Source organism: Ilyonectria robusta, assembly GCF_021365365.1.
Source record: "Ilyonectria robusta strain PMI_751 chromosome Unknown BGZ61scaffold_28, whole genome shotgun sequence".
In the NCBI taxonomy this organism is placed as follows: Eukaryota; Fungi; Ascomycota; class Sordariomycetes; order Hypocreales; family Nectriaceae; genus Ilyonectria; species Ilyonectria robusta.
This window is the reverse complement of record NW_025764462.1, coordinates 248,679-271,579: the sequence shown is the minus strand read 5'-3', so window position 1 is coordinate 271,579 and position 22,901 is coordinate 248,679. Positions and strand designations below refer to the sequence as shown.

Sequence of the window (22,901 nt, the reverse complement as noted above, 5' to 3'; positions counted from 1 at the left end):
GAGCCCAGCTGGATTTCAAGCTGATTCCAGGCCTGTCACTCATCATTTGTTACCTGTCATCAGACATCGCCGCAAAGACGCAATCCCCCTTGGACGACCATGTCATCCACAATCTATACAGGACTCTGGACAGACTGGAGCCGCGGAAGAGTCGCAGGCGCAACTATTACACTTTCATCTCGCGGTGCGGGTTTCCTTCTTGCCTTCATTGCGGCCTTCGTCACTGTCATCGCCTCTAGACTCTGGCGCATTTTGAGCTTTGCAGCATATCATGCCCTTGCATCAAACGGCAGACACGACGGTCTGCATTATCAACGCCAATCTGTCCTTCGAAATACCACGTCTCCCATGGGTGCTGCATGGGTATTTCTCTTGCAGTCGTGGCATTGGCGTGGGGTGGCGAATCGATCGTTTCAAAGGACTTTTCCGTGGGCGGCATTTGGGGTGCTGTATGTCATCGCCTTCGGAATCCTTGCAGTATTCTCTTCTCAAATATCCGATTCTGCAACCGAATACAGACTTGTTAGCTCAGGAAATTGCGGGCTTGCCAATGTGAGCGACAGGGATGCGCTCCAGAGTAAAGAAGCCTACGACAACCTCCAAGCGGGAATCTACTCTCGACAGTGCTACCAGAGTTCTCCGGGAAGCATGTGTCAAGCGTTACCCGCACCGTCGCTTTCGTGGACTAACGAGTCTGTCACCTGCCCCTTTGCAGACAGAATTTGCCTGAACAGTTCCGTCCTCAAAATGAAATCCGAAATGATCGACTCTCATCTCCATCTTGGGATCAACGAACCCAAACGCAACCGGATCAAATACAAAAGAGAAACCATATGCGCGCCTTTAATTACTCAACCGGGATTTGTCCAGTTTGTGACCGGAGCAGAGGCTAAGAGGCTGAATTGGGAGGACAATGAACTCATCAGGTACCTATATGGCCCTGTGAGTGAGAACAATTACACATACGCCTACAGTACAAGAGGAAGAGAGATGAATATTGGCTACTCGGTCTGGGTATATTACTCAGTGGGTGGGAGCATTGGCGCGCTATGGAGACCTATAAAGGAGTTGGACGTTGGTGATGGAGACATCTCGCTGTTTATGATTGCTCCCAACTCCGTCCGCCATCTGCGTCTCAATTCCGATCCCGTATTCGGAGCAAGAATTTTCGATCAATCCGCTCCGATTGAAGCGTATCTCCCTGATCGCTGGGTCAGCCCGATTGCCTGCGTCGATACACACCAGATCTGCAACCCAAATAACGACAAATGCACCCCGCTGCAAGGTAGCAGCCAGCTCGTGACGAGTTTTAGGGGTTCAGATCTTGCTCTGAACAAAGTGCAGCTGGTAACTGCAGAGCGACTGGGTTGGAACCTTGGGTTGTCAAGCTTTTACCGCCTGGTATGGACTCGCACACAAAACTTTCTCAAAGCGCAGGAGCTCGTCGCCGGCCTGACGCAATTACCACTACCCCCAAATCAATGGGAGATTGAGATGAGCTCCCTCTTTGTGGATGCACTATCCAAGTTGCAGCACCAAGTCGTCGAATTCGCCACAGGTCCGGCGGCGCCTACAAATATCAGTATTCTCAGGCCCTGGGTTGCCCCCGAGGGTTCGACTACGGAAGACCTCCCGTTCAACAACGCCTTTGAGCGGATGTGTCACAAGCAGAGAACAAAGGTAACCGAAGGGACGGTGAACTTTTCAGTAGTGGGATTTTTCGTTCTTTTGGGACTCGGGCTTTTGATCACGGTTATCTCATTCTTTCTGGAGTCTATTGCAGCATTATTCCAAAAGAAGAGAACTCAGGGGGTGCAAGAGGTTAAAGGTTGGGACCGTGATGAATCTCTTCAGGTAATGAAGAGTCTCTTCGAGCTGAAGGGGGCGGGCAAGTGGAAAGGGCCAGTAGACAAATTTCCAATCACGCAAACGGGAGAAAGGTTTGAGTACAACACCTAATAAGGGGTCAATGGTTAGTTTGGCAGTTCTGTGACGGTCGAGACGGTGTTGCAATCAACATACGATGGCGACTTATGAAAGCAGGCATTCGGACTATTTCACGATAAGGTCAAAGCTACTAGTAGTATGGAGGCATCAGGTTTCATGACTCCTCATTTCACCCCCAATATTTTTTGTTTCGGCCAATGTTATCCGATGATATCGCGTGCGCAACTGAGAGCCCCAGTGCGAAAGGATCTCCGTCAACCAGAGTACATTGAACGTGTTGATAATATCTCTGTTTCACATCCGACTCCATCTCCACACCGTGGCTTCGGTTTCAGGCTCTGGATCCCTTCAAAACTGACCATGTTCACACCACAGAAGTAAGGCTTCAACCATAGAACATAGAGCTTGGTTCTCCAAGACTTCACAATTCACTACCCTGCTAGTCGACCTCATGGGTCAACTGATACATGCCACTGATCACCAACCCGGAAGCCATTCGGATATGGGTCTTCTGGGTCCAACACGATCTGCTTGTAGGATGTAATCCAAGCCCTGCCCTTGACTGTCGGGAGAACCGCATTATATTCTCCAACCTTCGTAGTCCCACGGATATGGGCCTCAAATTCCGTGCCGATGATGCTGCGGTGTCGAAAGATTTCTCCTTCTTTGATTTGACTCCTCGCATGCAGCACGGCAAGTCGGGCACACGTTCCTGTCCCACAAGGGCTCCTATCAAAGCGCCCCGGGGACACCACAACAGTATTTTTGGCGGTCTTATATCCAGGCCCATCTTCAAGTGGCTCGGTGATACACAGCACAGTAACACCGCGGATACTCGGGTTCTCTGGATGCACTGGGGTATACTGGGCCTGCACCGCCCTCTTAACCCGTTGCCCGACCTCAACAAGCTGGGGGCCATGTTGATTCTCAACCTTAAGCCCAATTGAAGCAGCGTCCACGAGGACATACCACATGCCGCCCCAGGCTACATCAACAGACACCGTGCCCAATCCAGGAACTTCGATTGGTATATCAAGACCAGCAACAAAGGATGCGACATTGTCAAAGGCAACAGTTTTGCATTTGCCTCCCTGGCACTCCGCAGTAACTCCAACAAGGCCAGCGGCGGTATCAAGGTTGATTCTGGTAATCGGCTCCTTCATCGGAATTATGCCACATTCCAACAACACAGTTGTAGTACAGATGGTGTTGGAACCAGACATGGGCGCGTATTCCTCGCTCTCCATGATCAGGAAACCGGCATCTGCGAGGGGGTTGCAGGGTGGAAGCACCAGGTTTGTGTTCATCGAGGCCCTCCCACGAGGTTCGTTGAGAACGAGCTGGCGGATTTGATCGTCATTGTCTCGGAAGTGGACTAATTTGTCGTACATTGTTTTGCCGGGGACATCGAGAACTCCGCCGATAATGACGTCGCCTACTTCGCCCTCGGCGTGGCATCCAACAACAGAAAGGGTGCGAATAGACCGCATAGCGATTTTTTTAGATTGCGGAGGCCAGCCGGTGATTGCCAGATATGGTGACAGTGTGCGGTGGATTGGGTAGGTGGTAACATCTCCTAGTTATATACAACCACTACGTTCTCGTCATTCGGCTATGATTGCGGGGAAAGAGACGGCTGATACAAGACCGAAGCCGGGAATCGAGCGGATTCGTCACCGGGAGTGACAAGATCATGCGAATGCAGATCATTTAGTGAATGCTAACGTATCAGGCACCCTCAGATGCGCAAATACGCCCTCCAAGTACAGACGCATCACTACCTAGATAACAAAGCGGTCATTTTTACAAAACTATTGTCCAATGACACCTAAGGGAGGTCTGGGGATGGGAGTTAGGCCCCGCACACCGGCATGAATTAGAGACACTCTGGCCGCGGAGACATTCCTATCGTGGAGCGACGTGCCTTTCCCGGTTTCTCTTGCACATCGCACCCGACTGCGCATAGGATCAGGAATGTCGTTTTTCATCACAATACCCCTCGCTCTGCGATTGGCTGCCCTTTTGTGTCCCCCATTCGCCTATCTCTATTGATTGATGCTCACTGTTGCCGTCGCTCGCGTGGGAGGTTTTGATCTACCCGGTGGGTTGAGTAAGAAGGCAACGCCCCCACCTTCCGTGTAGTGCAGGGATCTATTGCCCGTCAAGGGTAACTCAACTAATATTGAAGGGCAGACCTAAGAAAGTCATGGGGCATCTCGATTGGCTCCTCTGTCCTCTAGCTTGAGCAGTACAATAACGATTTCGGAGATTTTGCCGGATTGGAGGAGGCCGAGAAAGTTACCACTATCGACATGCCATCTTGTCAAGGAACTTCCTTGAAAGGGGGTTGATTCGGATCTGCTAAGAGAGGTAGGAGAAGACGATAAATGAGCCTGATCTGGGGTAAATTGACGCTAAGCATGTATTTTAGTCGTGCGACTTCTATTTTTGACGTGGTAGCGGCGCTCCACTCAGACAGCTGTCGTCTCTGCCACCCTCCCATCTGCTAGAAATGTATTAGTACTTTAAATATCAGTTTGTATGTCCCTCTTCACTTGTTGGCGGCCCATGACGGTCGCCCTGGGCATTAGTCAGGGAATCCTGTCTCAGGCAGCCAGCCACTGTTGGTCGGGCGCTTCAAGTCCAAGCCTGGCGTTTGAAGAGCGGGGTTCATCCATCTTCCTTATTCATACGGTTGACAATGAAGCATCACATCACAGATATGGAATCTTCTGAGGCGCACCAGATCATGACAGGATATGGTGATGTCGACACAGCTTCGGTGGTCGCATCCACTTTTGCCCCCACGGGCATATCAACCCCACACACCGAGTCCACTACCGATTTCGCTACCGATTTCGCTACCGAGTTCGCCACTGAGCGTTTCTGGGGCGATGTCGTTCTCCGTGATGCAGTACCACAAGCTGGCGACACATTCATTATCGTGGATAAAGCCTATGGTCGAGCAATCACTGTTATCGAAGGCAGACCGAAACTGGAGACCAGCGCCAATCGAGCTGGTAGCTGGCGTTGGCTTTGCACCGAGAAGGACGGATTTCTTGGGTTTCGTAACACCGTCTCGGGAAGATACTTGGGCCACAACATTTGGTGGAATATGGTGGTTGACGGCTGGAGTCATAAAGCTTGGGAACACTTTCACGCCAGAAGACAAGAGTGCGGGGGGTATACCCTTCTGGCTCCGGACTGGTTTACCATGCGGCAAATCTCGATTGGCGAGGGCAACACCCTTGTTGCGGGTAGCGAAGGCGGAACTGTATGGGAGTTTATCAAGGTGTTGGATGACTGAGAATGATTACGACGGCTGATTGATTTCTATAAGTGTTCATTCACCGATCGCACAAGTCAGTTTGATAACAAGAGAGTAATGAGTGGGAGTTGGTGCCCCACGCCTAGTACGCGAAAATACGTGGCAATAATTAAGATAATAGCAACCGAGAAAATTCATGTAATGATTGTAAGATACCTAGGGCAATTTTCAACAGTTGTAACACGGGAAAGACCCACAGACTATATCAAATGCGAGACAGCGCTGGGGGAGGGCGAGTTAGTGAGTGTGGAAGTAAGATCTATTACAGCCTTAAAGGGCTGCGTGAAGACTCACGTTGTGTAATATTCCATTCACAATTCATCCTTTCGGTCAACCTCGGTTTGGTACTTCTTCAGGCGCTCGACTAGGTCTGTCTCTGAAGATACCGTCTCCATGAGATCACCCATAGCTTTTTCTCGATCGTCTTCGTATGGATTTGCAAGGAACTTGACGAGAAATTCTTCCAATTTTTCTGGTTGATGCTTCCAGCGGGACTAGGGACAAGAGTCATTAAAACGCCCATTTAGGAAACCAGAGACAGAGCAGTACTTACTTCCACATCTTTAATGATGGCCTGCGACTGAGACTGGAGCTCGTACATGTTGCTTCGCGCCTTGACAGTGGCCGGTAAACCCTTGATCCGACAGAGAATGGCTCTGGCGGCAGCCTCCTGTTCCGCGGTGTCAAGAGGGGCATCGAAAAACTCGACATACTGAGCCCTGAGCGCCTCCTCATCCACGAGCTCGAAGACGTGAATGAATGCATCGCGAGTAGCGCTTAGAGAAACAACTTCCCACGCAAAATCAGTGCTCGCTTTGCTAAAGACAGCCAGGGCATCTGGTCCCCCCTTTGCTTCAAGGGTTTCCATAATGCTGGTGGTCAACTGTATTCCCTTCGCGAGGACAGCGAATTCATCTGCAGGAATAGCGCGGATATGGGGACTGATGGCACGATCAAAGATGCGTTCCCCCATCTCCTCGTCCGCGACAGGAATTGCCGCGCAGTGGTCCGGGAGGGGAATAATGGTACTGTAGGCTTGGTATGTGTTTGAGAGCAGCAAGAATGAGAAACGTGTGATGTGGAGGATTAAAGTAAGGAGCATGATGGAGAGGTGACGAGGCGAGGATGGAGATGGAGATTCAAGAAGCCAACATGAGGAAAAGAGGCCAGGTTATATAGATATTGGGGTGCTCGGATCCTGCCAGTATCTGATGCCTTGTGGGTGGCTATTCTCCTCTTCCTCTTTATCTTTGGGCTCAGCTGCCTCCTGTTGAGTGCCGACATGTTTGGGATGATGCCAGTGTACCAATCGGGAGAATAGTGGAGACCGATTCATCCACTTGAGCGAGGATAGAGCCAGTTGATTGGATAATATTGTGGATGTGTCAGCGTACTAGGCCTAATTGAATGAACGCTCCACCAGTTCCACACAGTCTTCACAACGGCCAATCAATTGAACTAAAAGACCCATTTATTCCGGATAATAGCCAATTATATACTTAGCGGTCTATTCCTCATTGAACTGACAGCGTGGGGAAACCCACCTATTTTGCTCTGAGACCAATCACATTAATTGAAGTGACGCCGTCGTTTGCGCCTCATTCAGGCATCGGGGCTCAGCATCCCACAATATCCGCCATGAAAAACCCTCGGACAAGAAACTCAGTCGGGTTGTCATCTATCCGAGCAGTGATCTCACTTGCCGAGAAAGAAGGATGCCAAAATGCTCTTGGAGCTTATTAGCCTCGAGATTTAGCACTTAGTCTATTCACCTACTCTCAGTATCCATTGCCGAGTATAATTCTTATTGGAGCTGCAGGGTGTTCGTGACTGTAGGCGTATCCTGGCCTCTCCAACTAGTCACGCCGTGTTCGCCATTCAGGGTCTGGAAAGTTCAACTAGTCTGCTCGCCACAATATAGGGCTCAATCCATGCGTCAGTATCTCTTACAAGTTACGCACCGCGGTTTTAATTTACTCGATATCGCGACTGAGGAAATCAGTTACCCTGAACCTGTTTCTGTGCCCTTGGAGAAAACAATCATTGCACTCACGCAGTTTGGCCCAGCAGCCCCAAAGTGATGGCGGCCTTATATTGAATGATGTCAGAAAGGAGCCATTCGCACAGTTTTATCGTTCTTGGACCACAGAAGCACATTTCCTACGTCTTGAGATGGCCTGGAATAACGTAGCTGGCTGCTGGGATTTTAACACCGCCAAGTTCATTGGCCAGGTCCTCAAGAATTTTCTGGCACCGAGTTCTTGGTTGTTACGCGCCGATATACACATGCCTTAGTGGATAAAGCGAAGTGAGGCAAATGGAGCGCTACAAACTCACCAGCCTAGTAGGGCTATGGTTTTCCCAATTTATTCTCGCAGAGACCGATGGACTACAGGAAGGGATACCATATTTTGGCTTCCAAAGTGTCACTAACCTCAGCTTTCATCATACCTCCGATAATACCAGCCCCATGAGGAAACTGCTCTCCTGATTAACCTTCAGGTTTTGGTCTTCTCTGCGCCATGGCACGGCACGTCTTGCCCCGCCTTGCTGGCTTGTTCGAAAGATATTTTAGCTCACCTGATCACCTTCAGCACTATGATGGCCATTCATCGCCTCACTGTCAATTATTCGCCCTCCTGAGAGTGCAAGAGATGGCGGGCGAGGGCATGGCCAAGTCGGCGTGCTACATGTGGCTCGCACAGTTGAGGCATCCAGACAATGAAAGCTCCACAGGTAGCAGCCGAGTTGCAACCAGTTAGTCTTCTCTCTGGTATAGAATGTTCAACAACGATAGCGCACCTGCACCTTCAAAATGCTTACGCGACTCTCGCCGACACACCCTAGCGATGACTTTTCGATCACCAACATCTATATCTCTGGTTCAACATATTTCGTAACGTTAGATGGCATCCTATGACTTAACTTGGAGGGCCACAGGCGAACTCCAGCCAAGTGGAACACAACTACGTGTGTCCACCGCCTGTGGACAAGGTACGCAGATAAAAGAAAAGATTGGAGATTCAGAGAGAGGAAACAGCAAGTGGAGAAGGTAGAAATAAAAGGCCACAGGACGATCATTTTGAGACTATCAGAAAATTGACGGAAACGATTCAGTCCTTGCCCCCCCGTGAGAGATCCCCTGCCAACATATTTCAGCAGACATTCTTCGAGGAGCTGGTGGACCCGAGGCGGCAATGGCATATTGTCGGATTTGTTCAGACAATCAATCAGTGCTGAAGTCGTCAAAACAGCAAAGAGAAATATGTGATTTAGCGTACACGAATTCGAGATGCAGTAATGGATGAGTCCCAGCAAATCCACGAAAATTTTAGAAAGTATCCCAACTAACCTCACAAACCGGTCCTGTCGACGACAATGTTCGGTGCGACCGGTGACCAGATAACTCGGCGGCAGCTTTCTTTTCAGCTTCAATCTCTGGCGTACCTCGCCCTAGATCCTTTGCGGGATTTGTGCTGGCGGAGGACGATCAGGCCAGTTCACTTGCATGCCAACACCCTACAAAGTGTGGCTTCGCCTAACCGACGCTTGCCTATCGTGGGAATTTTTCATGCACTTCAAGCTCTAGTAAGGGGTGTATCATCAATTATACCGAAGTTGCACCTCGCTACGAGCATTAAGCCGAGCCTTCTTGGCAGATGAACCTGATTTCGTCAAGCCGCACCCGCATACTGTATCAGCTGATGGGCTGGTATTTTCTTTATTTCGTCGTCACCTCTTCCAGAGATGCCGGCGCTAATCTCTCAGGGATTAATTTCATTGGTGTCGGCGAAGAGGGTAGCATCCAAGAACCCCTGTGGACCGACACACAGCTTAAGGTTATGGAGACGACAACGCAAGACTCAGGGCTGGACTGCAAGATGGCTTACAGCGCAAAGACCCTATCGGTCCTACTGATCATGAGTGCAAGGTCTTGGCGAAGAGTAGACCAATATGACATTTTGGCCCGTCACATGGCGATTGGCTGGAAGCAATGCTCAATTTCTCGTCACAGCACCTCGGTTATCAATCACAGCCAAGAAGTGCGGAGCAAAAGAGGCGATCCTGCTTTGGGAATACGGAGCGACACTTCCGTCCACTGACAGTGCATTCCCGGTATAGAACGCGGGTTATATCCCTATATGTGCCAGCTCTAGCGTCAACCCAACCATGGGGGCATAGGGCCGACTGCTGTCCGTAGGCTATTAATACGGTTAGACTCTACCCCAGTGCAGGGCCTTGATAGATCTTAATTGCGATGGCGGAACTGAAGCCGCAGACCGCATCGATCTATTGGAGAATTTACCCCGGCCAAAGCAGGGAATTTGAGAAGCTAGCGGTAATTGTCGATAGAAACGCCGAGAGAAATATTCTGAGCACCCTCTCACCCGAAACGGGTCGCGACAGGAAATATTCTACGGCGGAGACTCCGCATTCATTCCCTTCACATGCCCACGTTTGCCAACACGTGGAGTTAAACTATGCTAATTTGAGGTTTGCATCATGCAGCTATCCTGTTCCCCAGCTGGCTCTTATTCGGGCCGTAGTCAAGGAGTTTGACCGAAAGTTTCCAACTTGTTGCTCGCTAGCTGAATAGGCGAAGGAGTAATTTCCCAATTGATGAAGCTTTCATCATAGTTACAGCGTATATATAAGCCACTCATCTTGATGATCACTTATTATAGTATCTGACTTCTCTATCAGTCTTGAATCGTGTCTCAATTAAATCATCTCTCAGTCAACTGCATCAGCAAAGTGTCCTGTCCAGACTCACACTTGGAAATCATGAAGCCATATCATCTCTTTGTCGCTGCAGGCATGCTTGCCACTGTCCATGGACACGGCTACCTGACTATTCCCAAGAGTCGTACCCGTCTTGGAACAGAGGTTTGTTATTCTGAACGACGTGATAGCAACTCTATCTGACTGACATGCGATTTCAACAGGCTGGTCTCGACTCTTGCCCGGAATGTACCATTCGAGAGCCTGTGTCGGCTTGGCCTGACGTAGAGGCGGCAACCGTCGGTAGGAGCGGGCCATGTGGGTACAACGCTCGAGTCAGCGTTGACTACAATACGCCTACGAGCAACTATGGCAACAGTCCAGTGGCCACTTACAAGGCTGGAGACATCGTCGACGTCCAATGGTGCGTCGACAACAACGGAGATCATGGCGGCATGTTCAGTTACCGAATCTGCCAGGATCAGGACATCGTTGATAAGCTGTTGACGCCGGGCTACATTCCCACCGACGCTGAGAAACAGGCCGCCGAAGATTGTTTTCAAGACGGCTTGCTCCCATGTACAGATGTGTCTGGACAGACTTGTGGCTTCAACCCCGACTGTTCGTCAGGACAAGCATGCTGGAGAAACGATTGGTTCACTTGCAATGCCTTTGGCGCATCGTCAAGCCGCGGCTGTCAGGGCGTCGACAACGCTCCTCTTGGTTCGTGCTATACCTCCATCGCAGGCGGTTATACTGTGTCTAAGAAGATCAAAATCCCCAACTATGTTTCGAACCATACGCTTCTGTCGTTGCGCTGGAATTCCTTTCAGACGGGCCAAGTTTATCTCACATGTGCCGACATCGCCATTGGCAGTGGGACTGGAACACCTGCGCCTACCACGACTCAGAGCCCCGGAACGTCTTGCAGCACTGTACCCGTCACTTTCGATCATAAGGTCACGACTGTCGTGGGCCAAACGGTCAAGGTCGTAGGCTCCATCGCAGCCCTCGGCAATTGGAGCCCATCCTCAGCACCAGCGCTATCAGCTTCAAAGTACACTTCGGCCAATCCCCTTTGGACCACAACTCTCAACCTGCCGATCGGTCAGTCTTTCGAGTACAAGTTCGTTGTCGTGGAGTCGAACGGGGCAGTCAAGTGGGAGAGTGACCCCAACCGCGCGTATTCAGTCCCAAGTAGCTGCAATGCGGTGACTGTCAGCGGTACATGGAAGCGATAGACTCGAGAAGTCTCCTTGTTGATGGCTGTAGTTTTAGATGAATAGCGTCGGTTTCCTTGGGTTTCGACTTTGGATGCGTGCCAAGGATTATTCGTTTGATGAGAAGCCTGATGAGACTAGGATTTCGAGGCAGAGAAGTTAGTTGTAGCAGATGGCAGTTGTAAAACTATTAAGCAGATGTGTATGTCCAAGCAGTCCACTGGATATCTACTGAGACAAAACGCGGACCCGCCGACACCATCGTAATCGATGATCTACCAGCTGCCCGTCGGCGTGACCTGCATATCTCCGAATCTAACGGGACAAGGATGACCTAATGCAAGGGGTATCATGTAAGAAGAGACTGATTCAATTAGAAAACATAACTATCGGCCGATATACAATGAGTGGCTCATGTTGGTGCCTTTCATCCCCAACACGAAGTGATTAAAGTGACAATTAGCGATCGAATTTCCCCGAACCCAACCTCAACCTCATTCCATTTAGTGACGGCGGCACCGATGGCTGTTGTCATCCCAGTAATATCCCGATCTGCGACAGCGGCACGAGCCCGAGCTCCAGTACGAGCCCGAGTCGTGGCAGTCGTAGTGACAGCCGTAGTCGGAGTCGTAGATGTAGTTGTCCATTTTGCAGCGGCAGCGGCCCCCGCGGTAGTACCATCCGCTACCACGGCAAGATGAGGAGCGGGCGTCGAGGCTGTCGTCGTAGCCACCACCAACTTCGGCGTCGCGGTCTTCGAGATTGGCATCTCTGACATCTGGGTTGGGAATTGCAGTGACCGAAGTCAATGCGAGAACAGCGTTGACGAGAAGTGTGTTGAAGAGCATTTTGAACGAATTATGAGATTTGGGTTCTGAATAGATGAAAAATTTTGATGTTGTGTGAAGTTGTGTGAAGTTGACTCTGTTGCGATCAAGTTGATTGTGGATGATGTCGAATATTCTCTTCTCGGGAGTGATGAGAGGACAAGTTTTATACTTGTTTCTATCCTTTGTAGCCAGACCCTAAAAGCTGAAAGATACGAGGTCGTTCCTCCAATGCTCTCAGATCCCTCGCTCAGATCGATGATGAGGGCAAGGCGGAGCTTTCCAGCCGTAGTTGAAAGCCTATCAGCCTCTGACAGGCACTTGACGGAGACAACTTCGCGAAAAAAGGAGGATGATTACTATCCCGATACAGGCTTGTCGATCTATGAAGGGTGTTACCGTCACAATCTATTCAGGTGACGCAATATGACGACAACGGTGACCAGATCCATCAATAGCACGAGCCAGTCGTTGTGGCGAACGGAACTCTCCAAATCAACGCTTCCCCGTCTAAGTAAGACGCCAGCCCAGAAAGCCTCGTCGGAAGTCGGGCGCTAGCATTTTTAAAACTCCGAGTCTCGATCTAGGTTTTGCATTCACTGTGGAACGTTGGCGGAAGATCGACGGTCCAAACGGCGCTTGCACTAGCTGGAAGCAACCGGCGTGTTGAGAGACCAGCGAGTGATCCAGATAGGTGAGGCATGATGCGACGATCCGAAATCTCTATTGAGTAGTGTCGCGGGTTTAATCCAGTAGTATTCTAGCTCCAGGCAAGGCCCAGGGAAAAGCATGCATATCTACCCAAGGTAAACAGACGTTGCTTGGAGACACGCTGGACAGAGAATAAACTTGGAGGTCGTAAATTCATAAGTCCTCCCCATGGTAGTATATTGAATTAATGAGATATTGAGGACGATACGAAACGTGGCGTTTGACCCGTGTAGATCCGTAGATCCAACCAAGCAAAGCAAAAGGTTAGTGAACACTTGACGCATAAGCTTCCCTAGATTGTGCGGCTGTTCATCTCTTCCATCAAAGTGGGTAAAGTTAAAGTTATTCCAGTGTTAGATCCTCCCCAGGAAGTTACCGTCTTTGTCAGACGGGATTTTCCGGGCTGGATCAAGCGGCTGGAAGAGTGAGAGGCCGACTCGTCACGTCGCTGATGCTTATGCCAACCACGTCAGCACTACGTACCTCTATCTTTGAGAGTTCCGCTGGTTCTGATGTTGTCACATGTATGAAGAGGGTATGGGCCTAGTGCACACATACCCGGAGGCGGACCGGAGGCTCGACAGTCCTAAAAAAAACCCTAACAATGGGATCAACAGTGGGTGTCACGTTTATACAGCTCATGGATGTGGACGTGAACTACCTGTCCTTCAAGCATGATTACTAGGTAGACACATTGCTTAGAATATAAGCGAGGTTTTTATAGAGGTAGATTTTATAGGCAACGTCTAAAAGCCACTGGATACTTGTAATTTAGCAGTTTGCATAGTGAAGCACGGTGCTCCCCATCAACCTACGGGGTAATAAGGCTGAGACTAAATTTAGGATATAAACTCAACCAGTAGCTAACATCAAGCAAGGAGATGAGAAGCAGAGTAGGAACAGTCCCATAAAAGATATTATTTGGTTCGGCTTTCAAGTCCCGTCATCTTAACGTACAATGTCTGTCAACCACCAATACAACCACTTGAAATGCCATTAGATTCAGCTACCTGAACCTAAATATAAGGCCGCGCGGCACATAAAAAGAGCTAGAGCTGCTAGTCCAGCCATCTTCCAATTCTTATCTAAAGGTTAAATAACAGTATAACCAGCTTAAGCCTCTTCACTAACATCCTCACCAAAGCGCAGTGTATTCTGGTATGATAATATCGAAATAGAAACCCAAGATCATTAGCCCTGAAGAGAATCAGTAGGCCCCTCTAGGCCCCTTAGCCCGACCCCCATGATCCTCAGCCCAAGCTCAGCGATAGCTCAGCTTAGAGCAGCAGGAGCTTAGCTCAAGAAACGGAAATATGGTCTAGTATGCTTGAGTTTCTCCAAGTATAGCGGGGTCGAAGTTGGCGTCAGCACTACCACTGCTTCTTTCTTTTTCGTGCCATTGCTCGTTGAGCTGCTTCCACCTAGGTCGCCCATGTGCTCAACTCTGATCCAAGAGATGCTAGTCGCGTCGTTTAAGGTAACATCCATCACCAGATATCGATGCTCAAAAGGCTCTTCGCCTTGTTCTAGGTGACTTGTGACATGTCCAGTGCAGAATTCGGTTTCAAATCGGTTCTGTAGCGCAGACTCTAATTTACTTGGTGATCAGCTACAACATGTCGGCCTCCGCAATATGGGAATATTTACCTGAAATAACCCGAGGTGTTGGTGGGCTTGCCATTCTTGGTGAGTTGATTTGAGTGCAAGCAGTCGCTGTGGTGGGGAGCCTAGACGCTCGATTAGAGGACGAACTTTCAGTTGATTCGGACATATTGCTAACGGTCTACATCCAATTAACCCCAGCAACTTCAATTTGCAACACTACATAAATCTAGGGTAGGCCGGGGTCAGTTCAACCACTCTTCTAGTGGCTTGTTGCACATAACTGTACCATCACTGTTACACATCCACTCCCCTTCAACCAAGGCCAAGTTGTCTGTCATAGATGGAATAGTGGTTATGAGTTCAACCCAGTGTACGCTTAGGACTCAGTCGACTGGAAGGCCATTTCTGCGATTATAGAGGAATTAAAACGCTCTTGAAGGTGATTTCTATGGTCGAATGGTGCGTCTTCGTGGCTGACTAAACATTTGCTCACGAGCCTCTCCGGAATTCTAGCCCCGGCCGGCTCCTAAGTTATGCCGCGCCGATGTCTCCTTGGCCTGGATCCGGTTCACGACACCATTTCTATCCCTCATTCGCTGTTTGGTACTCTTCGTTCATGGCCAGATTCTACCTCGCGGATGGCGACTCTTAAATCCAAGACAAATCTTGCATGCGATACTTGCAGGCACCGGAAGTCGAGATGTGACGGCATCCGCCCTGTTTGCAGCCACTGCAAGACGGCTGGCCGCGAGTGCACATATCGGCCTACGCCAACTAGTCTGGAGACGTGGGATACTCGATTCTTCTCAATATTCCATCGCGTATTCTAACAGTTGGCAGTGATGTTTCTGTGCTTTCGCGTCTTACTGGCATCGAATCGCGCCTTCATGCTCTAGAGGGAAGTCGGAATGGCACCCAGGCCAACGGGACCTCACAAGGTCCCTCCCAGGGAGGCCAAGACCTAGCCCTCAGCACCATTCCAGACCTTCACACAGCCTCCGCACAGAAGATGCTTCACTGCTGGCCGAGAATTCGGTTGAATCTGACTCTTCCGGGGGTCATATCGACAACATATCTATCGGAATCTGACATGGCAGATCACGCATTACTGGAAACAATGACATCCAGTCATGACGCGCCGCAGATCTTGTTGTGGCAAGTGGCTGATGCCATTGACCACTTCTACGGCAATTCGCTTGCTGAATTACCGCTATTCATCCCGGAGCTTTTTGACATTTGTGCGCTCCTGAGCCGTGACTGCGTTATCAGCAGTTTCACGGCAGAACCACTCTCCCCTAACAATGCTTCTCCACATACTACCACAATAGATCTCGAGAGGCTATCCATTGCTCAGTTGCTAGTTCTTTCTCTAGCAAAAACGTCAATGGCTAATGACATGGTAACCGACACTCCCCCAGCAAGAAGGATCTCTGCCCACGCTTTCACGATCGCACTCCAGAAGCAATGGGTGCTACTGTCTCGCCCGGACGAAGAACGTGTTCCGTTGGTTCTACTGACGGCATACTGCCTTGTCCACTTCTGGGCTCGACCATTTCAGGCCCTCGGTCTGTTACAAGCAATTGACCCGGCGATTAAAGGATATTCGCTTAAGCACCTCGGCGACCAGTAAGTATCTTGAACTGCTACGAGGATCTTCAACTAATCACAGGCCGAAAGCTCGGTGCATCGATATGCCAGATTACACTTCATCCTTGAAAGGTTTGAGCCCTCCCACGAGTGTAGCTAATGCTGACATTGTGAGGTAGTGACATTTTAACGGAGATCGATGGTTTTCCTTCAAAAAATTGCACCTCATTATTAGCCGACTATTCCAACAGCTCCAAGTTTGTTGCACTGGGGAGTGAGGGTCAACAAGTTGGGGACTGGAGCGAATCGTCAGATCGGAACGGCATCGAGAGCCATTTATGGCTGAGAAATCATCTAAACCGAACCCTTCATCTGCTATACAGTCCCAACAAAGCATACGCGCAACCTCACGAACTAGCAGACATCGTCAATAGCCTCTCCGGCGACCTGTCACATTGGTATCGGTCCAGACCCCTCAACCAACAATTTACTCGCGACACTACCACCTTGAGTATGTATGTCCCAGACATGTCGCTGCGCTTGGTAAGTCATAAAGTCCCAATATTTTCCGCCATCTTTAACTGTTTCAATGAAGAAAGAGATTGCACTTCGATATTTCTCGTGTGTATTCCTCCTCCATCGCCCGGTGCTGTACTTCTTCCTCCATAAGGACATGGAATACACCGTTCGCCCGCCAGACAACCGAACACTTCATTCCGACCAGGAACCTTGGATCCTCGAGTCATGCCGAGACTGTATCGAAAGTGCGGCACTCATCATCCACTTTGCACACCGATTATTCGATTCCAGCAGCGACGAGCGCCTGCCCTATCACAACTGGATCGACATTCAGCTTCTGTTCGCGGCGCACCTTGTTCTTCTCCAAGTCAAATCAGTCACCTCCTTGTTTCCAATCCTTCGAAACATAGGCGACTTGGATGAATTGCTGAGTCGGGTTGAGCAAATGCTGGAGACATCACCTATTCAATCACTCAAGATCGACATGAGCTTGGCGATCTTGCGAAATGAAAGGCAGAATTTTAACATCACCGCGTCACCATATTCTGCTGGGTCAGTTTGATAGACACAATCACAATTGATGGGATTCTGGTTTAGCATTAGGCAGGAAATATTTACTAGTTGATCCTTCATTCCATTGCCACTACTCTAGCCAACCACTATCTACTAGACAGATAATGGCATCCAACTAGACATGCTCGACCTGGGCAGACAAATCATCTGCTTTGGTGGCATTCTTCTCCTCAATCAAGTTCTCGAACTTGTGGTCTTTCCACTGCCGAACAGGAATTTTGTCCGTAAAGAATCGTTCTAGTTCCTGTTGGGTCCGTCCCTTGGTCTCGCCAACGCAAAACCAGACATAAGCCAGAGTGGCCATGGTTGTTCCAGCGTAGATGAAACAAATCATGGGCCCCAAATTGGCAGAGTAGTAAAGGTAGGGCGAAGTGAAAGCGATGACCCAGACGGTGAAGAAGAAGGTAACAATTGCGCATGACATGATCTTGTTTCTGTTACGACCAACAGCCATTTCCGAAGCAATCGTGTAAGCAAGGGGTCCGAGCGAAAAGTTGAAGCACACGATGACGATGTAGGAGAAGACCACAATGGCAGTGCTAATACCGGTGGGAAAGGCTCTCTTGGTACCGAGACCGCCAACGACAATCAAGGCACCAAAGATGCCCCAGCTGCAAACCCATAAGTTCTTTCTGCGGGAGATCTTGTTGCCGAGAAGGACAGAAATGGCAACGGAGATGACCTGGAGGACATTGGTGATCAAGGAAATGGTGAATGCCTGCTTGATGCCGATGGATTGCGCAAAGACGACACCGTAGGAATAGAAGAATTGGATGCCGTTGATTTGCTGCGCAATCATAGCACCGCAGGAGTAGAAGAGTTTCCGACGCTCAATTGGGTCTTTGAACAACGAAGCCCAGCTCGATTCAGCATTGTTGAGCTCTTCCAGTCTCACAGCCTCGTTAAGTGCGTTCAAATCGTGAGCTGGGTCGTACCCAGGAGTGCTGCGATTGATCTTCTTCAGAGCTGTTTCCGCTTGGGTTGTCCGCCGCTTCATTATGTACCATGTCGGGCTCTCTGGGGTGAACGGCAGACAAAGCACCATCAAGCCGGGCAGGAGGATGAGTAGACCCATAGGAATGAGGTATGAGTTCTTATTGGGAATCGCCTCTGTTCCTTGGGTGATGCCGGAGCCGACGAGTTGCGAGCACGACTGCATGAGCTGGAACATCATGAGGGCTGGGCCACGGATTGCCACTGGAGCTACCTCCCCCATGTACAGGAGACTGGTGACAGTAAATTGACCAATTCCCAGGCCAATCAGGATACGACCAAGGATGATGAGTCCCTCGATGCCGTGGGCCGTCAACTGGACAATTGCACCCGCAACAATGCAGGCTGAAGCGCAGTAGAAGACAGCCTTGCGACCCCATCTATCATTGATAGGTGCAGCTATGAGAGCGCCAAGAAGCTCGCCAACGTAAATGATAGATGCCGTAAGGGATATGAATGATGTTGTCAGGGCGTCGTTGCCGTCGGAATCCATCGTGGTGCCGTAGTCTTTGATGAATGGCCGCATGCCCAGGAGGCCGGTATAGTAGATCTGGTCATATCCGTAGCAGAGGGCTCCGAACGTCGAGACACCACAGTAGATGATGGCCCACTTGTTGGATTTGAAGTCGATGCTGAATCGACCCATTGCAGCGGTGTTAATTCAGCAAAAAAATATGGAAAGTAGCCCAGATAATGTTCAAGTTGAACCCTACAGATCAGAGTGAGATATAGAGAGAATGAGGCCAGGATTCCGAAGCTGGAATCCTTCCGATTTATACCAGAGTTGGTGCCGGTGGGAATACGGAATGCGCACCCTGTTCAGCTTTCCACTCACACGTCGAGCTTGTCATGTGCCGCAACCCCGGACACCACGATAAAGTCAGTGCAACGGACCTTCAGCCACGGAGCCAAGAGTGGCCTGATCGGTTGCAGCACGATGGTAAGCTAAAATTCCTGCTCAACCATGACCCCGGGTTCGTATGCTCGTAATGTGAGTTATCTGGGGTAGCGAAAACTTGTCAACAAGACTGCGGAGAACGTGCAGCATGCTAGGCGTGGAGAAACATGGGGAATCGATTATTTGGCGTGCCACTCGAGCAGACCAGTGTCGGAGGATCCCCCGACGCACTAGTATGGATCATGTGTCCATTGGTGAAGCTCTCCAGGATGAAGTTTAGTGTGGACATTGTGACGCTAGCTGAGATGTGGGCCTGATACGGGGAACGCTCCGACGGAGGATCCCCCGCGCATGATGGCTCGCTTGAGTGGGACGCATCGTGGGTCGACTTGATCTTGGATACGAACGCGAGGAACACGTGGTTGCAAATATCTCTCACAGAGAACATCAAGACTCTTGCATAATGCCATATATCGAAATATCCCTACCTGGATCTGACCAGCCAACGACGTGCCCATCACCACAGTGCCCCAATAGATCAAACCCCACCAAGTCAAACATCCAGAATGGCTTCTGGACCTTTACAGCAGCTTCAAGCGGCGGGAACTGTCCTGATCGCCGATACAGCGGATTTTGAGAGTGAGTGTACCTATGGTTGCAACTTAAGACCCATCACTTACACGAAGCAGAAATTGCCCGTTTTCAGGCGTCTGAGGGAACTACCAATCCTAGTCTCCTCTATGCCGCCGCGCAAAACAGTGCATATTCCTCTTTGATCTCAAGAAGCGTTTCGCGCGCAAAAAGCTTTCCCTCATCTGTTTCGGCTACTGAACGCCTGTCAACAGCAGTCGACTTCTTAGCTGTTCAGTTCGGAACCCAGATCTACAAGCTCACCGGCAAGGTCAGCACTGAAGTTGACGTCACCCTTTCATTCGATACCAAGGCCACTGTGGCTGCTGCTCTCCGCATCATTGACCTCTACAAGCAGGAGGGAGTTCCCAAAGAGCAGATACGCATTAAGATTAGTGCCACCTGGGAGGGAATCCAGGCTGCGCGGATCTTGCAAAGTGAGCACGGCGTCAGCTGTCTGATTACCGTGGTCTTCGGCCTCGTTCAGGCCATCGCTGCCGCAGAGGCTGGCGTTGATGCCATTGCCCCATATGTCGGTCGTATTGCCGACTGGGGGACGTTGCACGGTGCTGAGGAGGACCTGGGCGTGGCCACTGTGTCAAAGATCCAGAATTACCTTAGAAAGCACGGTTTCAAGACCAAGGTCATGGCAGCTAGCTTCAGAAATGTTGGCCAGGTTCGAGACTTGGCTGGCGTTGATCTGCTCACTGCAGCACCAGCCATTCTTGAAGCGGTTGAGAAGGAGACGGAACCCATTGTCGCCAAGCTGACAACGAAGAGTGGTACGTATTGATCAATCGCTCTGGAACTCCAGTGCTAACAATTCACAGCTCAAGAGTCAGACCTGCCTGAGGTTTCTTACATCAACGATGAATCAGCCTTCAGGTGGGCATTCAATGCTGACGCGTGCGCGGTGGGGAAGTCTGCAGACGCCATGAAGAAGTTTGGCGATGACACCGAAAAGCTGAAGGCTCTACTCGCAGGACTACTTGCCTGAACAGTTTGCGTGATGTAAGACTGTGCAATAGATGCGGTGCCATCAAGACTGGGTACAGAGTTTAATGTAACTTAATTAAACACATCTACAATCGTCATGAAAACCTGCATGAAGGCGTGGACTCAGCGTAGCGAGGTGTCACTAGTCCTTCCTTGGCTTTCAGGTATTAGACCATCGTTCGCTGCATTGTTCATCATAATACAACCGAGCTCGGAAGTAGTGATGGCGTCTTCTTTCTATCACCTTCCTTGGTGGCGTTTGACTCTCGTCGTTTACCAAATGTTGCGTGACTTCATAACAAGCGACCCAACATTCTCACCGCGTAATTGTCTCCGCTCTTCGGGGTGCCGCCTCGCTCTTGGTGAACGCAATCTCCACCTTCCCCACGGCCATCACCATGTTTGTGTGGTTGCACCCAAGTGGAGCGTCGGGGGATGCGTCGGGGGATCCTCCGACGAGTACGACTCGCGTGATGCTCGACAAGGTGGAGCAAGCTCCCCATAATTGCCCCGGATCCAGGGGAGTGTCATTCACATCAATACGGAGCACGAAGTAGAATCCAGGATTTAATGTCTGGATCTCCTCTCTCATTTCTTAGCTGAACAGAACAAGCCATTCCTGTCTTATCATTACACATCCCCGAGTCTCCCACATCACGCCACATCACACTCGCATCATGGCGTACATCGTTGGACTCAACAGCGGCTCGTCATTTGACGGCGTCGACGCTGTTCTGTGTAAAATCTCTCTCGCAGAGGACGGCCATCCCGTCCGTCCAGAATACATCGATGGCCTGACAGTAGACTGGCCATTGGAGCTGCAGCCTCTCATTCTACGAGCTTTCGACAACGACCTCACCATTTTTGAGATGACGAGACTGAATTATGTCGCTGGTGCCTTGTACGCAGAGGCAGCGAATGATCTGATCGCTCGAAATGGTCTCAAGCCACAGGACATCTTCGTCATTGGATATGACGGCCAAACAATCTACCAAGAACCACCAAACCGCGCCAAGGAGCGTGAATACATCCTGAGCGGCAACAAAAGCCTACCGGACCTGTGGTTGAAGGGCGGATATCCCTGCGGTTTCTTCGTTGCGGAATCTGGCGTGGTAGCGGCATTGACCGACGTGGATACTGTCACGCAGTTCAGACCAATCGACCATGCACTCGGCGGTTCAGCCGCGCCTCTCATGCAGTATCTCGACTTCGTTGCGTTCCGAAACGACGGGCCTACCGTGACGCTGAACATTGGCGGCATTGCCAACTTGCAGCTTGCGGACAAGGATCGCAGCAAGATGATGGCCTTTGACACTGGCCCCGGCAACGTCATGATTGACCACGTAGTCAAAGCCCGGACGGGGCGCGGATACGACAAGGACGGAGAACTGGCGGCAAAGGGCAGCATCATCACGTCGCTTCTAGATGAGCTTCAAACGCACGACTTTTTCACACGAAAGCCCCCTCGCTCGGCCTGGCGATTGGACTTTGGTGCCAGTTACGCCGACCGCATTCTGGAGAAAAACGCGGCCGAGTCCACAGAAGACATTCTCGCCACGCTCACCAGGTTCACGGCCTTGTCCATCACAAGGAGTCTCGCCGACTTTATCCTTCCCCGGACGTCTGTTGTGCGCGTCATCGCATCCGGCGGCGGCACAAGGAACGCGACATTGATGAAGGACCTGGGGGCTGAAATGGCCAAACACGACCTCACGCTTTCCGTGAGCGACAAGTTCGGAATCCCAGCTGCCTACAAGGAAGCCATCAAGTTTGCGACACTTGCGTTTGCGAACAAGAATGGTCTGGCAAACAACATTCCGGCTGCTGGAGGCGCTGTGAAGTACGCTGTTCTTGGAAAATTATCCCTTGCGCCCTGGAGAGCCAAGCATGCGGAGGAAGTTGTTGGTAGAAACGAAATGGTGTTGGGTTTAGGAAAGGGTGAGTGCTGTTGATTTCAATGAGGGTGGCGAAAACTAATGGTAGGTAATTACAGCAAACGGAACGCATGCTAATGGAACGCATACCAACGGGACTAACGGGTCTCAATGAGTGAGGGTATGGAATATTAATGAATGCTCATGCTAGAAGTCAAATGCAAAATACTCTTACTAGTAAATTTCCCACCACATGAGAGTCAGAGTCAGAGTCGCATGGATCATATCTCGGTTCAAAGGGCTACGGTCAAATTGTCATATGCCGAGGGTGACGGTGCTTGACCAAATCTGCACCAAGATAGAGACCAAACCTGACACGATTATATTTTCTATCAATTTCTTCTTGCCAATGGGTTGCCCTGACGATTTGAACACTTCCACGGCGCTATGCAACCGGCAAACATTCTTGGT

The 22,901-nt window shown here is 50.3% G+C and overlaps 10 protein-coding genes across 10 annotated transcripts; 6 read left to right on the top strand and 4 right to left on the bottom strand.

Moving 5' to 3' along the window:
• Nucleotides 1-99: 99 nt before the first annotated feature.
• Nucleotides 100-1,959, top strand: BGZ61DRAFT_498564 (uncharacterized protein; the record flags this gene model as incomplete). The annotated part of the gene is made up of 1 exon (XM_046251288.1): nucleotides 100-1,959. One exon carries the CDS (start codon nucleotides 100-102, stop codon nucleotides 1,957-1,959), a length of 1,860 nt encoding a protein of 619 aa, XP_046097710.1.
• A 437-nt stretch (nucleotides 1,960-2,396) lies between these two features.
• Nucleotides 2,397-3,437, bottom strand: BGZ61DRAFT_484087 (proline racemase; the record flags this gene model as incomplete). The annotated part of the gene is made up of 1 exon (XM_046249560.1): nucleotides 2,397-3,437. The coding sequence occupies one exon, from the start codon at nucleotides 3,435-3,437 to the stop codon at nucleotides 2,397-2,399; it is 1,041 nt and encodes a 346-aa protein (XP_046097709.1).
• Nucleotides 3,438-4,852: 1,415 nt separating this feature from the next.
• Nucleotides 4,853-5,248, top strand: BGZ61DRAFT_302500 (uncharacterized protein; the record flags this gene model as incomplete). The annotated part of the gene is made up of 1 exon (XM_046238700.1): nucleotides 4,853-5,248. A coding segment is annotated over one exon (396 nt), but the record flags the coding sequence as incomplete, so codon positions are not given.
• Nucleotides 5,121-6,387, bottom strand: BGZ61DRAFT_522404 (uncharacterized protein). The gene is made up of 3 exons (XM_046252546.1): nucleotides 5,829-6,387; nucleotides 5,570-5,769; nucleotides 5,121-5,497 (listed from the first exon to the last, which is right to left on the bottom strand). The coding sequence occupies exons 1-2, from the start codon at nucleotides 6,375-6,377 to the stop codon at nucleotides 5,587-5,589; spliced, it is 732 nt and encodes a 243-aa protein (XP_046097707.1). The 5' UTR covers nucleotides 6,378-6,387; the 3' UTR covers nucleotides 5,121-5,497; nucleotides 5,570-5,586.
• A 3,673-nt stretch (nucleotides 6,388-10,060) lies between these two features.
• On the top strand, nucleotides 10,061-11,238 carry BGZ61DRAFT_498562 (starch binding domain-containing protein; the record flags this gene model as incomplete). Its single annotated transcript, XM_046251287.1, has 2 exons — nucleotides 10,061-10,162; nucleotides 10,222-11,238. The coding sequence occupies 2 exons, from the start codon at nucleotides 10,061-10,063 to the stop codon at nucleotides 11,236-11,238; spliced, it is 1,119 nt and encodes a 372-aa protein (XP_046097706.1).
• Nucleotides 11,239-11,720: 482 nt separating this feature from the next.
• Nucleotides 11,721-12,065, bottom strand: BGZ61DRAFT_484083 (uncharacterized protein; the record flags this gene model as incomplete). Its single annotated transcript, XM_046249559.1, has 1 exon — nucleotides 11,721-12,065. The coding sequence occupies one exon, from the start codon at nucleotides 12,063-12,065 to the stop codon at nucleotides 11,721-11,723; it is 345 nt and encodes a 114-aa protein (XP_046097705.1).
• A 3,133-nt stretch (nucleotides 12,066-15,198) lies between these two features.
• On the top strand, nucleotides 15,199-16,284 carry BGZ61DRAFT_121303 (uncharacterized protein). Its single transcript, XM_046237036.1, has 2 exons — nucleotides 15,199-15,986; nucleotides 16,038-16,284. Exons 1-2 carry the CDS (start codon nucleotides 15,370-15,372, stop codon nucleotides 16,105-16,107), a joined length of 687 nt encoding a protein of 228 aa, XP_046097704.1. The 5' UTR covers nucleotides 15,199-15,369; the 3' UTR covers nucleotides 16,108-16,284.
• An 870-nt stretch (nucleotides 16,285-17,154) lies between these two features.
• BGZ61DRAFT_484081 (general substrate transporter) lies at nucleotides 17,155-18,678 on the bottom strand (the record flags this gene model as incomplete). The annotated part of the gene is made up of 1 exon (XM_046249558.1): nucleotides 17,155-18,678. The coding sequence occupies one exon, from the start codon at nucleotides 18,676-18,678 to the stop codon at nucleotides 17,155-17,157; it is 1,524 nt and encodes a 507-aa protein (XP_046097703.1).
• Nucleotides 18,679-19,358: 680 nt separating this feature from the next.
• BGZ61DRAFT_461662 (uncharacterized protein) lies at nucleotides 19,359-20,777 on the top strand. The gene is made up of 3 exons (XM_046247200.1): nucleotides 19,359-19,569; nucleotides 19,620-20,342; nucleotides 20,391-20,777. Exons 1-3 carry the CDS (start codon nucleotides 19,497-19,499, stop codon nucleotides 20,555-20,557), a joined length of 963 nt encoding a protein of 320 aa, XP_046097702.1. The 5' UTR covers nucleotides 19,359-19,496; the 3' UTR covers nucleotides 20,558-20,777.
• Nucleotides 20,778-21,233: 456 nt separating this feature from the next.
• Nucleotides 21,234-22,652, top strand: BGZ61DRAFT_430671 (anhydro-N-acetylmuramic acid kinase; the record flags this gene model as incomplete). The annotated part of the gene is made up of 2 exons (XM_046243823.1): nucleotides 21,234-22,494; nucleotides 22,550-22,652. The coding sequence occupies 2 exons, from the start codon at nucleotides 21,234-21,236 to the stop codon at nucleotides 22,603-22,605; spliced, it is 1,317 nt and encodes a 438-aa protein (XP_046097701.1). The 3' UTR covers nucleotides 22,606-22,652.
• Nucleotides 22,653-22,901: the final 249 nt, after the last annotated feature.

Bases quoted from the DNA above. Each gene is read 5' to 3' on its own strand.
- BGZ61DRAFT_522404 (XM_046252546.1), bottom strand. From the start codon at position 6,377: ATGCTCCTTACTTTAATCCTCCACATCACACGTTTCTCATTCTTGCTG. The intron at 5,770-5,828 runs GTAAGTACTGCT...TCTTGTCCCTAG, and splicing joins CCATCATTAAAGATGTGGAA to TCCCGCTGGAAGCATCAACC.
- BGZ61DRAFT_121303 (XM_046237036.1), top strand. From the start codon at position 15,370: ATGCTTCACTGCTGGCCGAGAATTCGGTTGAATCTGACTCTTCCGGGG. The intron at 15,987-16,037 runs GTAAGTATCTTG...ACAGGCCGAAAG, and splicing joins CTTAAGCACCTCGGCGACCA to CTCGGTGCATCGATATGCCA.
- BGZ61DRAFT_461662 (XM_046247200.1), top strand. From the start codon at position 19,497: ATGGCTTCTGGACCTTTACAGCAGCTTCAAGCGGCGGGAACTGTCCTG. The intron at 19,570-19,619 runs GTGAGTGTACCT...TACACGAAGCAG, and splicing joins CGATACAGCGGATTTTGAGA to AAATTGCCCGTTTTCAGGCG. The intron at 20,343-20,390 runs GTACGTATTGAT...AACAATTCACAG, and splicing joins CAAGCTGACAACGAAGAGTG to CTCAAGAGTCAGACCTGCCT.